Source organism: Crinia signifera, chromosome 6, assembly GCF_055691185.1.
Source record: "Crinia signifera chromosome 6, ASM5569118v1, whole genome shotgun sequence".
In the NCBI taxonomy this organism is placed as follows: Eukaryota; Metazoa; Chordata; class Amphibia; order Anura; family Myobatrachidae; genus Crinia; species Crinia signifera.
Genome location: NC_139222.1, coordinates 2,163,899 through 2,179,006, shown reverse-complemented (window position 1 = coordinate 2,179,006; position 15,108 = coordinate 2,163,899). Strand labels below are relative to the sequence as shown.

General features: G+C 47.2%; 3 protein-coding genes across 3 annotated transcripts in view; 2 read left to right on the top strand and 1 right to left on the bottom strand.

Annotated features, from left to right (window-relative positions):
- Positions 1–15,108, top strand: part of LOC146009797 (uncharacterized) — a 928,908-nt gene that overhangs the window by 549,991 nt on the left and 363,809 nt on the right. The gene's annotated exons all lie outside the window — the stretch shown is intronic.
- Positions 1–15,108, top strand: part of LOC146009834 (uncharacterized) — a 547,900-nt gene that overhangs the window by 302,001 nt on the left and 230,791 nt on the right. The gene's annotated exons all lie outside the window — the stretch shown is intronic.
- The window catches only part of LOC146007348 (uncharacterized), a 55,449-nt gene that overhangs the window by 33,982 nt on the left and 6,359 nt on the right, over positions 1–15,108 (bottom strand). Inside the window, exon 3 of the mRNA XM_083145697.1 lies at positions 10,885–12,788. Within this exon, the coding sequence (XP_083001823.1) occupies positions 10,885–12,788 (1,904 nt within the window). The remainder of the gene's footprint in view (positions 1–10,884; positions 12,789–15,108) is intronic.

Sequence of the window (15,108 nt, the reverse complement as noted above, 5' to 3'; positions counted from 1 at the left end):
GGAGTGGCCATTGCTGTGTCTGGCAGCAGGAGCACAAAGCGGCCATTGATGTTTCTGGCAGCAGGAGCACAAAGCGACCATTGCTGTGTCTGGCAGCAGGAGCAGAGACCGGCTATTGCTGTGTCTGACAGCAGGAGCACAAAGCGGCCATTGATGTTTCTGGCAGCAGGAGCACAAAGCGATCATTGCTGTGTCTGGCAGCTGGAGCAGAGAGCGGCCATTGCTGTGTCTGACAGCAGGAGCAGAGAGCAGCCATTGCTTTGTCTAGCAACAGGAGCACAGAGCGGCCATTGCTGTGTCTGGCAGCAGGAGCAAAGAGCGGCCATTGCTTTGTCTAGCAACAGGAGCACAGAGCGGCCATTGCTGTGTCTGACAGCAGGTGCAGAGAGCGGTTATTGCTGTGTGTGGCAGCAGGAGCAGGGAGTGGCCATTGCTGTGTCTGACAGCAGGAGCACAAAGCGGCCATTGCTGTTTCTGGTAGGAGGAGCAGAGAGCAGCCATTGCTGTTTCTGGGAGGAGGAGCAGAGAGCGGCCATTGCTGTGTCTGGCAGCAGGAGCACAAAACAACCATTGCTGTGTCTGGCAGCAGGAGCAGAGAGCGGCCATTGCTGTGTCTCTGACAGCAGGAGCAGAGAGCGGCCATTGCTGTGTCTGGCAGCAGGAGCAGAGAGAGAGAGAGCTGCCATTGTTGTGTCTGGCAGCAGGAGCAGAGAGAGAGCGGCCATTGTTGTGTCTGGCAGCAGGAGCAGAGAGAGAGAGAGCGGCCATTGCTGTGTCTGGCAGCAGGAGCAGAGAGCGGCCATTGCTGTGTCTAGCAACAGGAGCACATAGCGCCCATTGCTGTGTCTAGCAACAGGAGCACAGAGCGGCCGTTGCTGTGTCTGGCAGCTGGTAATGATATGTGAGATGCACTACATGGAATGCCAGTTACTATGGGAGTAGATTGGATTTCTATGACTATTACATATAGCTCCCAACATCCCCTCTCCAGGAGGACACAATGCTCCGTTCCTGGACTTTCTTCTTAATGTATGAATGCCATCACCTGTGTTCAAATATCTTTCTTATCAATGAACCTGTGCAACACAGGTGCTGGCATTCATACATTAAGAGGAGCAGAGCATTGTGTCCTCCTGGAGTGGGTCATGTTGGGAGGTATGCACGCCTAAACCAAAAGAAGAGGATATGTAAACGGACTGGGACCGGGGGAGAAATAGAAATCGGCTGGAATCGAAGGAGATGTAACCGGACTGGAACCGGGGGAGATACAACCCTCCCAATAGTATCTAACCCTCCTGCAGTCTAATCCTGTCCTCCCACTAGTGTCTAACCCTCCTGCAGTCTAATCCTGCCCTCCCACTAGGTTCTAACCCTCCTGCAGTCTAATCCTGCCCTCCCACTAGTGTCTAACCCTCCTGCAGTCTAATCCTGCCCTCCCACTAGTGTCTAACCTCACCGTCCTGCAGTCTAATTCTGCCCTCCTACTAGTGTCTAACCCTTCTGCAGTCTAATCCTGCGCTCCCACTAGTGCATAACCCTCCTGCAGTCTAATCCTGCCCTCCCACTAGTGTCTAACCCTTCTGCAGTCTAATCCTGCCCTCCCACTAGTGCATAACCCTAACCTCCTGCAGTCTAATCCTGTCCTCCCACTAGTGTCTAACCCTCCTGCAGGTGAATTCCTACCTCCCACAAGTGTCTAACCCTCCTATAGCCTCATCCTACCCTCCAATTAATGTCTAACCCTACCCTCCTGCAGCCTTATCCTGGCCTTCCAATTGTGTTTAATCCCCCTGCAGGCAAATCCTACCCTCCCTTTAGTGTTTAACCATCCTGAAGCAGAATTTTACCCTCTCACTAGTGTCTAATCCTGCCTTCCTTCTAGTGTCTAACCTTCCTGTAGATTAATCCTTCCCTCCCACAAAGCGGACTTGCAGACTAATCCTGCCTTCCCACAAGTATCTAACCCTCCTGTAGCCTAATCCCACCCTCCTGCAGTCTAATCTTGCCCTCCCACTAGTGTCTAACCTTATCCCCCTATAGCCCAAACCTACCCCCCCCCCCCCCACTAGTGTCTATACCTCCTGTAGCCTAATTTTTCCCTGCCACTAGTGTCTAACTCCATTCTACTGCAGTCTAATCCTGCCCTCCCACGAGTGTATAACCTTCCTGCAGTTTAATACTACCCTCCCACTAGGGTATAACCCTTCTGTAGCCTAATTCTGCCCTCCCACTAGTGTTTTACCCTCCCACTAGTGTCTAACCCTCCTGCAGCCCAATCCTGCCCTCCCACTAGTGTCTAATCCTACCCTCCTGTAGCCTAATCCTGCCCTCCCACTAGTGTCTAACCCTCCTGTAGCCTAATCCTGCCCTCCCACTTGTCTAACTCTCCTGTAACCTAATCCTGCCCTCCTACTAGTGTCTAACCCTCCTGTAGCCTAATCCTGCCCCGCCACTAGTGTCTAACCCTCCTGAAGCCTAATCCTGCCCTCCCACTAGTGTCTAACTCTCCTGTAGCCCAATCCTGCCCTCCTACTAGTGTCTAACCCTCCTGTAGCCTAATCCTGCCCTCCCACTAGTATCTAATTCTACCCTGCTGCAGCCTAATCCTGCCCTCCTACTAGTGTCTAACCCTCCTGCAGCCCAATCCTGCCCTCCCACTAGTGTCTAATCCTACCCTCCTGTAGCCTAATACTGCCCTCCTACTAGTGTCTAACCCCACCCTCCATCAGCCTAATCCTGCCCTGCCACTAGTGTCTAACCCTCCTGAAGCCTAATCCTGCCCTCCCACTAGTGTCTAACCCTCCTGTAGCCTAATCATGCCCTCCTACTAGTGTCTAACCCTCCTGTAGCCTAATCCTGCCCTCCCACTAGTGTCTAACCCTCCTGTAGCCTAATCCTGCCCTCCCACTAGTGTCTAACCCTCCTGTAGCCTAATCCTGCCCTCCTACTAGTGTCTAACCCTCCTGCAGCCCAATCCTGCCCTCCCACTAGTGTCTAATCCTACCCTCCTGTAGCCTAATACTGCCCTCCCACTAGTGTCTAACCCTCCTGTAGCCTAATCCTGCCCTCCCACTTGTCTAACTCTCCTGTAACCTAATCCTGCCCTCCTACTAGTGTCTAACCCTCCTGTAGCCTAATCCTGCCCCGCCACTAGTGTCTAACCCTCCTGAAGCCTAATCCTGCCCTCCCACTAGTGTCTAACTCTCCTGTAGCCTAATCCTGCCCTCCTACTAGTGTCTAACCCTCCTGTAGCCTAATCCTGCCCTCCCACTAGTATCTAATTCTACCCTGCTGCAGTCTAATCCTGCCCTCCCACTAGTGTCTAACCCCACCCTCCTGCAGCCTAATCCTGCCCTACTACTAGTGTCTAACCCTCCTGCAGCCCAATCCTGCCCTCCCACTAGTGTATAATCCTACCCTCCTGTAGCCTAATACTGCCCTCCTACTAGTGTCTAACCCCACCCTCCATCAGCCTAATCCTGCTCTGCCACTAGTGTCTAACCCTCCTGAAGCCTAATCCTGCCCTTCCACTAGTGTCTAACCCTCCTGTAGCCTAATCATGCCCTCCTACTAGTGTCTAACCCTCCTGTAGCCTAATCCTGCCCTCCCACTAGTGTCTAACCCTCCTGTAGCCTAATCCTGCCCTCCCAATAGTGTCTAACCCTCCTGTAGCCTAATCCTGCCCTCCTACTAGTGTCTAACCCTCCTGCAGCCCAATCCTGCCCTCCCACTAGTGTCTAATCCTACCCTCCTGTAGCCTAATCCTGCCCTCCCACTTGTCTAACTCTTCTGTAGCCTAATCCTGCCCTCCCACTAGTGTCTAACCCTCCTGTAGCCTTATCCTGCCCTCCCACTAGTGTCTAACTCTCCTGTAGCCTAATCCTGCCCTACCACTAGTGTCTAACCCTCCTGTAGCCTAATCCTGCCCTACCACTAGTGTCTAACCCTACAACTTCTGTCCAAGGGATTCCTCAGGCCAACGGTTCTCATAGTGTATGTTATACTTCTGTACATATTGTATTTAGACTGTAATTACTGATATTACATATATAGTTAGAGTATTCAATATAGGAAAATAAAGATATTTGTCCATCAAGTCCAACCTGTTCTTACAAGACTCATTAAGGAGTATGTTCAAGATGTGATCTCCTCCCCCAGGATTCTAAACTTTACATCTATATTCAGTTTAAGTACTGAGTTGTGTTGGCCTTACTTTGGGCACTGCTCCCTTCCCTAGACCATAACGTCTTCAGTATATACTGACGTTCCTAGCTTCCATGCCCCTTTATACAGGCTAGTATCTGATTGGCTACTCCCTGGCACTGAGCTTTGCACCCCAGATTATTATCAGTTTGTACTCCTAGGTCCTTTACCATTGGGATTCTCCAAACTGCCCCAGTCACCGCACCAGGTGTCAGTATTCTGGTGTCGGCATCCTGACCACATCCCGTGTGTCGTGTGTGGTCTGTGGTACTCGGAGAAGGAACCAGGGTGCTATGTGAGACGTATAGGTGAGAGTGTTACACACATAGACCTGGGATCTGTACACATGGTAAAGGGGGATGACGGCTGATTACATACTAACTACACACTACTATATAAATCACTGTCTGCCCCAGTTACTGCACCGGACGCCGGGTGTCAGTATTCTGGTGTCGGCATCCTGACCACATCCCGTGTGTCCTGTGTGGTCTGTGGTACTCGGAGAAGGAACCAGGGTGCTATGTGAGACGTATAGGTGAGAGTGTTACACACATAGACCTGGGATCTGTACACATGGTAAAGGGGGATGACGGCTGATTACATACTAACTACACACTACTATATAAATCACTGCTCCAGTTACTGCACCGGATGCCAGGTGTCAGTATTCTGGTGTCGGCATCCTGACCACATCCCGTGTCCTGTGTGATCTGTGGTACTCGGAGAAGGAACCAGGGTGCTATGTGAGACGTATAGGTGACAGTGTTACACACATAGACCTGGGATCTGTACACATGGTAAAGGGGGATGACGGCTGATTACGTACTAACTACACACTACTATATAAATCACTGTCTGCCCCAGTTACCGCACCGGACGCCAGGTGTCAGTATTCTGGTGTCGGCATCCTGACCACATCCCGTGTGTCCTGTGTGGTCTGTGGTACTCGGAGAAGGAACCAGGGTGCTGTGTGAGACATATAGGTGAGAGTGTTACACACATAGACCTGGGATCTGTACACATGGTAAAGGGGGATGGCGGCTGATTACATACTAACTACACACTACTATATAAATCACTGTCTGCCCCAGTTACCGCACCGGACGCCAGGTGTCAGTATTCTGGTGTCGGCATCCTGACCACATCCCGTGTCCTGTGTGGTCTGTGGTACTCGGAGAAGGAGCCAGGGTGCTATGTGAGACGTATAGGTGACAGTGTTACACACATAGACCTGCAGAATTTTTGTTGGGCAGCACCTACCTTATGGAATGCCCTTCCACGCACATTAAGACTCTCCTCTAGCCTCCAAACACCTCTTCAGGCAGCTTATCATATTCAGGACCCCCACACAACCTCCAGTAGCATTCATATCTAATTGCACCCCACCAGGACCGTCTAGTAATCTCATGGGACTGCCATGCTATGGAATTCTATCCTTATGTATCCCTCCTATTGTCCCTATAGATTGTAAGCTTGTGAGCAGGGCCCTCCTACCTCCATGTCGGTTTGTATCTACCCAGTTTGTTTAATCACTGTTGTTTCCAATTGTAAAGCGCAACGGAATATGCTGCGCTATATAAGAAACTGTAAATAAACAAATAAATAAATAATAAAGAGACTTGTTGCTCAATAATTGAAGTTGTGATGAATATTTTGCTTTCAAAGCCTTGTTTTACCTTCAAACTACTGGCACCATAATGGGGTCCGCACAGACCCCAGAATATGCACGCACATGCAGAGGCGTTACTTCAAAGGGAAAACACATATTGTGTGCATACTGAAGCCCACAGGGAAAACTCACTGAATGATAATTCTCTCAACCTCAAACTTACCTTCGAGATGAGTAAAAAAACTATGACTTTCCTGGATCTCACTTTAACAGTGGAAGACGATGGTCACATCTCTACTGATATTTTTCGGAAGAAAAAAGCAACAAATTCTCTGTTACATCATGAAAGTTCCCACTACCCATCAGTCATTAAAGGTTTACCCAAGGTAGAATTCCTCAGAACTAAGAGAAATTTCTCCAAATTTGAGACCAATGAAATAAGAGCAAATCAACTGGGAAACAGAGGGGTTATAGCAGCCGAGAAATTAAGAAAGCAGCTAAAGAAACAGAGAAATACAATAGGGAACAACTACTTATCCACAAAGACAAGCAAGGGACAGGCAAAGACCAAAATAAAGACACGGTACGTTTCATTGGGACTTTTTGTCGCGAATGGAAGGAGATCCAAACTAGTCTCAATAAACATACTGACATCCTGAGGACCGATAAGGATCTAGCTCCTATAATAGATGAACATAATCAAATCAGCTGGCGACGGAGTCACAACCTCAATGACATTTTGGTGCATGGTCATCTTGGGAAAACCCAGACACCAAAGATCCTGAAAAAAGGATCATATAAATGTGGAACTTGCAAAGCATGTCCGATCATGGTGACCACCACTTCCTATTGTGACAGGTACAATAAGGAATGGAGATTTCAGGAATACATTGCCTGCAACACTGCTAGCAGAATATATCTTTTGAAATGTCCATGTAACCTCCAATACATAGGAAAAACAAAAAGGCCCATGAAAAAGAGAATGTTGGAACATATTGCAAGCATCAGAAATGCAGAGAGGGACCGACGTAATATGAAGACCCTGACACCCATCGCCAAGCACTTTTTCTAGAAACATCATGGAAACCCAATCGGACTTTGGAATGCTGGAGGTAGAGATGGGTATAAGAAAGGGAAATCTGGACAATGAGCTGCTCAAACAAGAGAGTAGGCTCATTTTCCTTATGGACACTTTAACTCCAAGAGAATAACTATTCAGCCTTCCCCAAAAAAACATATCCTTTACGGAATCTTGGATGGTATACATCCCATGAATACGCTTCCTTCTCTCCAATCATGACTATTTCTCTTCCAAAAAATTTTTTCTTCAAAATTGTATATATTTCTAGATTACCCAAAGAGGGATAGATGAAGGGGATTTTAGTGGGAGAACCATTTATATCAAATTTGGAATCCAACTCCCCTTCATATCCCAGCAAATAATCTGGCATCTCTTTAGTGTAACATAAACGTGTACACATATTTGGCATAAGAAAGGTATGTATATATGGATCACATTTCCATGACAGTCATATACAATTCTAGGTGAGTATATTTGGTCACACGATACTAACACTGAGGGCGGGATGTACTAAAGGGAAAATGCGGTAAAACCCCCGTTTTACCGCATTTTCCTATGTACTAAAACCCGTTCGCAGCCGTTTCGCAGGGCAGTGTATCGCCACCTTTGGGTGGCGATACCCTATAGAAGCCTATGGGCTTCTTTTCGCCGCCCGCCGCGTCGCCGCAACCCCGCCGCCTCGCCGACCCCCCCTTTCCCCCCTCCCTTGGGCTTACCTTCTTGCAGGTCCTCCTGGACCCCGGAAGGTAAGCCCTTCCTCCCCCTAGCAACGCAGCCGGACGTCCTTCCGGCTGCAGGGGGGAGGAGGAAGCGCCGGGGACAGCTTGCTTAGCTGTCCCCGGCGTGTAGGCAGCAGAAGCCGGCTGGGAGGTGACGGAGCCCCACCGCAGACCACAATACAGGTATCGCGGGGGGGCTCCGTCACCGCATCGCGATGCCAGCCGCATATGTTAGTACATATGCGGCGGCATCGCGGCGGGGGGGGCGCGAAGGGCGGCGATGTATTTTAATACATCCCGCCCATATGAAAACAGTGGGGTACATATAATATTTGTAACCAATCCTCTCTTGTCCCTCTTGTAGAAGATCTCACCAACAGCTATTCCTTAGCAGAGTACACAGGTATCTACAGTAATACACCTTCCACCTTGTGTTATAAATACAGATCACCACCGCACTTAGATCACGTACACATCTTACCTTCATATCCATTCACCATCACCTGGTAGGATTATTATCTACCCATAGACACTCCCCGATATCTGGATATCCTCACTTATTTATTAGTGTGCATGTTTAAGTTATTCACTTTATTCAGCTTGACGGAGGATAGGATTCACTCAATGAGCACATTAATTATGTATTTCATTTATTGTTTTTATCGTAGGATACAGAGCTTCACGGTATGTACCAGATAATCATCTACCATTATTCACACATTATCTATATTACTATTAATTAAACATATTCACTTATACACCAGCGATATTCCTTCTGTCTTATTCATCATTGACACATCTTTCACTTATTCTGGAACTAAGGTCACGCGTATACACGTAGTAGTATACAACACGCTTTCCTCTTTTTCATTATTGTATTACCAATTCTATTTATTTATATCCATATTTTTTCTTATTCATGTATATTTGTATTACTTTTCTAACTTTTGCCATCATAATCTGATAAGTACAGAATTAATATTACTTTAGCGCCAGTCGGGTTGCCTTGAAAAAGTGAAATTCCAAATATTGTCCAGTGATAGCACACCCCCACCAATCCACAGAAAGGACCCATTTGGGGACCAATGCTGCAGCACGTTTATTGGTACCATTAGGGAGCCATCCTGTCCCCCATTACAGGGGACAGGATCACAGCTCCTCAGAGCTCTATTGAAAGAGCAGGGGGTTACATTGTAAACCGGATGAGAACCACACAGGTACTACTGTACATGCAGGTGCCCCTTCACGGCTTGGAGCCCAGAGGCAGGTGTCTCCTTTACTATAAATTATTCATTATTGAATTTCCACCTTGTTTTATGGTTTATTTATTACAGTTTGTTATAGAACTTTTGCTCTTTGTAATTGGACTAGTGATAAACCAAAGTGGGTGGTTACAGAGAGTCACAGTGGAAGGAGGGCCCTGCTCGCAGGCTTACACTCTATGGGATAAAAGAATGTGATACACAGGCACAGGTGTTATATTTTGCATAATGGTCACCAGATTGCAGAGGCTCCGGGTGGGCTGTATGAGACAGTGACCCAGCGATGTTGGCTGGGGGTCAGGAGGAGACACACAATAAGTGAGGACTGTATGGAGGGGATATGATTGGACAGGGAAGGTTTATGAAGATAAGATTGGTCTCGAATATGATAAGATGCATAAAGAGGGTAGTTTTCAGGGAACATTCACGGACTAGAGGAGACTTATTGGGGGTGGGTGCAGCCCAAAGAAAGTCCTATGAGATGAGAAGAGGTAAATCAGGTTTATGGCCTTATGTGTAAGGAACAGTATTTATGTTGCATACGGTAGAACACAGGTAACCAATGGAGAGACTGACAGAGCAGATTCGGGAACGATGAACATATGACGAGGAAGATCAGTCGCAGCTGCATTCAGCATGGACTGTAGTGGTGAGAGTCTGTATTGGGGAAGACCAGTAAGGAGATTATTGCAATAACCAATGCGGGAGATGATGAGAGCAGGGATTAGCAGTGTCCTGTGTGAGGTATGGTCATCTTCCTTATCTGGGACGGTGCTGTGCGGTATATTGATGATATACATATTTGGGAGGTTAGTGACAATGTGGTGTTCTTAGTGTACAGTGATGCTGACATCTTATTACATAAATTCCAGTCTTATATTGATGACATCCAGTCCAACTATGTATGTGGATGGTAATGTAACTATAACAAGTTATATACAGCATCATCTACATGTGTTTCATGGCCGTTGTGACGGACCCACCGGTCCCCTGCTCCGATACGTCAATCTGAGCAGCTCCGGCCGTGACTGGGGTTCACTTTGGACACTCGGGTCCTTTCTTTGAGGTACACTGCCACCAGCCAAAACCTGATTTTAGTGCTTGAAACTGCGCAAGGGGCGGCTTGGCTCGCACCTGACCACACAATACAGTATAAAAATAAGGTAACGCTGACCACTCTTCGTTGGCTTACAGGTTCTAAGAATCACAAAATCAAAACTGGGAATATGTATTATTTATTCCTAGAAATACTACAGAGCTTTAGTGAAAAAAATGGTTACAAGATATTACAATGATTTTAAAAGTACACACAAGATAAATGCAATCCAGAAATAAAAGGGAATAAAAGAAATGACAGAACTGTATCTTACACCTAAATACAAATTCTGACATGGGGGGGGGGGGGGGGGGGTGGTCTCCACAAGAAACAAGCGGTCGCTTCAGATCGATGCTGCTCCCCAAGAAGTACAACTAGGTATTCAAAGGTACAGAGGTTTTATCTGCAACCTCCCTAATCCCTCCCACCCTTGGGATTTTTAACCCTTCTCTTGCTGATCACTAGGGGATGTCCATAGATATAGGACCTTTTACATGAATAATGTGTCTGCTGTTTCCAAAGGGATTGATAACTGGCAGGCCTCACTGATGAGAGGTCTAACTGGGTGGGGAGAGACAAGCTCTCTCTTCTGGGCCATGGTTTATGAGGGGTCTCAGATCTCTATCTGGCATCCTACCTTCACAGGATTTCTACAGATGTCAATCTGAGAGAATACAGACCTCAAACTCCCAGGGTCACCTACAGTTGACCCACATAATACAAGACATGTCCTGATTCCAAACATAATAATCACAGGCGACATGATTTTACAAAACATAATCAGACATACATTGATCGAACAGATAATAACAGGAGGCATACTTTATTTTGATCGATCACCTGATCTGATCGTTACAGCCGTTATCTCCTGATGTTTAACAAGAGACTTCCGTGTAAGGTTTGGAACATTATGAACAACAAAGTTTTTTAACACTTGTGTGACTTATCTGATGTTTAACAAGTTGTGATTTGTGTATAAAACATTTCCCACACTCAGAGCATAGAAATGGTTTCTCCCCCGTGTGACCTCTCTGATGTATAGCAAGATATGATTTCTGTGTAAAACATTTCCCACACTCAGAGCAGGAAAATGGCCTCTCACCTGTGTGAATTCTCTTGTGTATAACAAGATATGAGTTCCGTGTAAAACATTTCCCACACTCAGAGCATGGAAATGGGTTCTCACCTGTGTGACTTCTCTGATGTATAACAAGATATGATTTCTGCGTAAAGCATTTCCCACACTCAGAGCAGGAAAATGGCCTCTCACCTGTGTGAATTCTCTTGTGTCTAACAAGTTCTGATTTCTGTGTAAAACATTTCCCACACTCAGAGCATGAAAATGGTTTCTCACCTGTGTGACATCTCATATGTATGAATAGACTTGATTTTTGTGTAAAACGTTTCCCACACTCAGAACATGGAAATGGCCTCTCTCCTGTGTGACTTCTCTGATGCAGAACAAGATGTGATTTCAGTGTAAAACGTTCCCCATACTCAGAGCAAGGAAATGGCCTCTCACCTGTGTGATGTCTCTGATGTTTAACAAGATGTGATTTCTGTGAAAAACTTTTCCCACACTCAGAACATGAAAATGGCCTCTCACCTGTGTGAATTCTCTGGTGTCTAACAAGTTCTGATTTCTGTGTAAAACATTTCCCACACTCAGAACATGAAAATGGTTTCTCACCTTCGTGATATCTCATATGTAACAGAAGACGTGATTTCTGAGTAAAACTTTTCTCACACACAAAACATGGAAATGACCTCTCATCTGGATGACTTCTCTCATGTATAACAAGATTTGACTTCCGTTTAAAACATTTCCCACACACAGAACATGGAAATGGGTTCTCATCTGTGCGACTACTCTGATGTGCAACAACATGTGATTTCTGGGAAAAAGATTTCCCATACTCAGAACATGAATAAATGTGATTACCTGTATGACATTTCTGATGGTTAACAAGATCTGATTTAGAGGTACATTTTCCACACTCAGAACATGGAAATAGCCTCTTACCTGTGTGACGTCTCTGATGCATAACAAGAGTTGATTTATATGTAAAACATTTCCCACACTCAGAGCATGTAAATGGCCTTTCACCTGTGTGACTTCTCTGATGTCTAACAAGTACTGATTTAGATGTAAAACATTTCCCACACTCAGAGCATGGAAATGGTTTCTCACCTGTGTGACCTCTCTGATGTATAACAAGACTTGATTTTTGAGTAAAACATATCCCACACTCAGAGCATGAAAATGGCCTCTCACCTGTGTGACTTCTCTGATGTGCAACAAGATGTGCTTTCTGTATAAAACATTTCCCACACTCCGAACAGGAATAAGGTTTCACACCTGTGTGACTTCTATGATGTATAACAAGTTCTGATTTCTGTGTAAAACATTTCCCACACTCAGAGCACGGAAATGGCTTCTCACCTGTGTGAGTTCTCTGATGTCTAACAAGATCAGCTTTAGACGTACAACATTTCCCACACTCAGAACATGCATAACGTTTCCCTCCTGACTTAGCTGGTTGATCATTAATGAGTGGTGTGTTCTGTTGAACATCTATAGAGCAGGTATATACTTTATCTACTGTCGGACCTGTAATAGGTGTAACAATAACTGGGATATCAGCAGAACACTGGGCGTGATTAGAGAGATCACATGGTATGTCTGCACTGGGAGGTACTGGGTGTATAATGGGGGTGTTGGGGTTTTGTCCTGGAGAACCGCGTGTGAGATCTTCTATGTTACCATCTGGAGATAAGAGATGTCTGGCTGAGATATTCCTTCTGTTACATCCATCTGCTGGGAATATAATAATATATGTCATCAGTAACGTTTCCCTGTAACGTCCCCAAATACCAACAAATGGCTACATTCAGGTGCAGGAAGATACACCAGAGAGTGCGGGGAGGAGACTGGTCAGATCTCTGGGCTGGTAACACACAGTGACATGATGTGAGGGGGAGAGCAGGAGTATAATAGGGGCTGATGGCTTCTGATGTATGAGATACACCAGAGAGTGCGGGGAGGAGACTGGTCAGATCTCTGGGCTGGTAACACACAGTGACATGATGTGAGGGGGAGAGCAGGAGTATAATAGGGGCTGATGGCTGCTGATGTATGAGATACACCAGAGAGTGCGGGGAGGAGACTGGTCAGATCTCTGGGCTGGTAACACACAGTGACATGATGTGAGGGGGAGAGCAGGAGTATAATAGGGGCTGATGGCTCCTGATGTATGAGATACACCAGAGAGTGCGGGGAGGAGACTGGTCAGATCTCTGGGCTGGTAACACACAGTGACATGATGTGAGGGGGAGAGTAGTAGTATAATAGGGGCTGATGGCTCCTGATGTATGAGATACACCAGAGAGTGTGGGGAGGAGACTGGTCAGATCTCTGGGCTGGTAACACACAGTGACATGATGTGAGGGGGAGAGCAGGAGTATAATAGGGGCTGATGGCTCCTGATGTATGAGATACACCAGAGAGTGCGGGGAGGAGACTGGTCAGATCTCTGGGCTGGTAACACACAGTGACATTATGTGAGGGGAGAGCAGGAGTATAATAGGGGCTGATGGCTGCTGATGTATGAGATACACCAGAGAGTGTGGGGAGAAGACTGGTCAGATCTCTGGGCTGGTAACACACAGTGACATGATGTGAGGGGAGAGCAGGAGTATAATAGGGGCTGATGGCTCCTGATGTATGAGATACACCAGAGAGTGCTGTGAGGAGACTGGTCAGATCTCTGGGCTGGTAACACACAGTGACATGATGTGAGGGGAGAGCAGGAGTATAATAGGGGCTGATGGCTCCTGATGTATGAGATACACCGGAGAGTGTAGGGAGGAGACTGGTCAGATCTCTGGGCTGGTGACACACAGTGACATGATGTGAGGGGGAGAGCAGGAGTATAATAGGGACTGATGGCTCCTGATGTATGAGATACACCAGAGAGTGCAGGGAGGAGACTGGTCAGATCTCTGGGCTGGTAACACACGGTGACATGATGTGAGGGGGAGAGCAGGAGTATAATAGGGGCTGATGGCTGCTGATGTATGAGATACACCAGAGAGTGTGGGGAGGAGACTGGTCAGATCTCTGGGCTGGTAACACACAGTGACATGATGTGAGGGGGAGAGCAGGAGTATAATAGGGGCTGATGGCTGCTGATGTATGAGATACACCAGAGAGTGCAGGGAGGAGACTGGTCAGATCTCTGGGCTGGTAACACACAGTGACATGATGTGAGGGGGAGAGCAGGAGTATAATAGGGGCTGATGGCTGCTGATGTATGAGATACACCAGAGAGTGCGGGGAGGAGACTGGTCAGATCTCTGGGCTGGTGACACACAGTAACATGATGTGAGGGGGAGAACAGGAGTATAATAGGGGCTGATGGCTCCTGATGTATGAGATACACCAGAGAGTGCGGGGAGGAGACTGGTCAGATCTCTGGGCTGGTAACACACAGTGACATGATGTGAGGGGGAGAGCAGGAGTATAATAGGGGCTGATGGCTGCTGATGTATGAGATACACCAGAGAGTGCAGGGAGGAGACTGGTCAGATCTCTGGGCTGGTAACACACAGTGACATGATGTGAGGGGGAGAGCAGGAGTATAATAGGGGCTGATGGCTGCTGATGTATGAGATACACCAGAGAGTGTGGGGAGGAGACTGGTCAGATCTCTGGGCTGGTGACACACAGTAACATGATGTGAGGGGGAGAACAGGAGTATAATAGGGGCTGATGGCTCCTGATGTATGAGATACACCAGAGAGTGCGGGGAGGAGACTGGTCAGATCTCTGGGCTGGTAACACACAGTGACATGATGTGAGGGGGAGAGCAGGAGTATAATAGGGGCTGATGGCTCCTGATGTATGAGATACACCAGAGAGTGCGGGGAGGAGACTGGTCAGATCTCTGGGCTGGTAACACACAGTGACATTATGTGAGGGGAGAGCAGGAGTATAATAGGGGCTGATGGCTGCTGATGTATGAGATACACCAGAGAGTGTGGGGAGAAGACTGGTCAGATCTCTGGGCTGGTAACACACAGTGACATGATGTGAGGGGAGAGCAGGAGTATAATAGGGGCTGATGGCTCCTGATGTA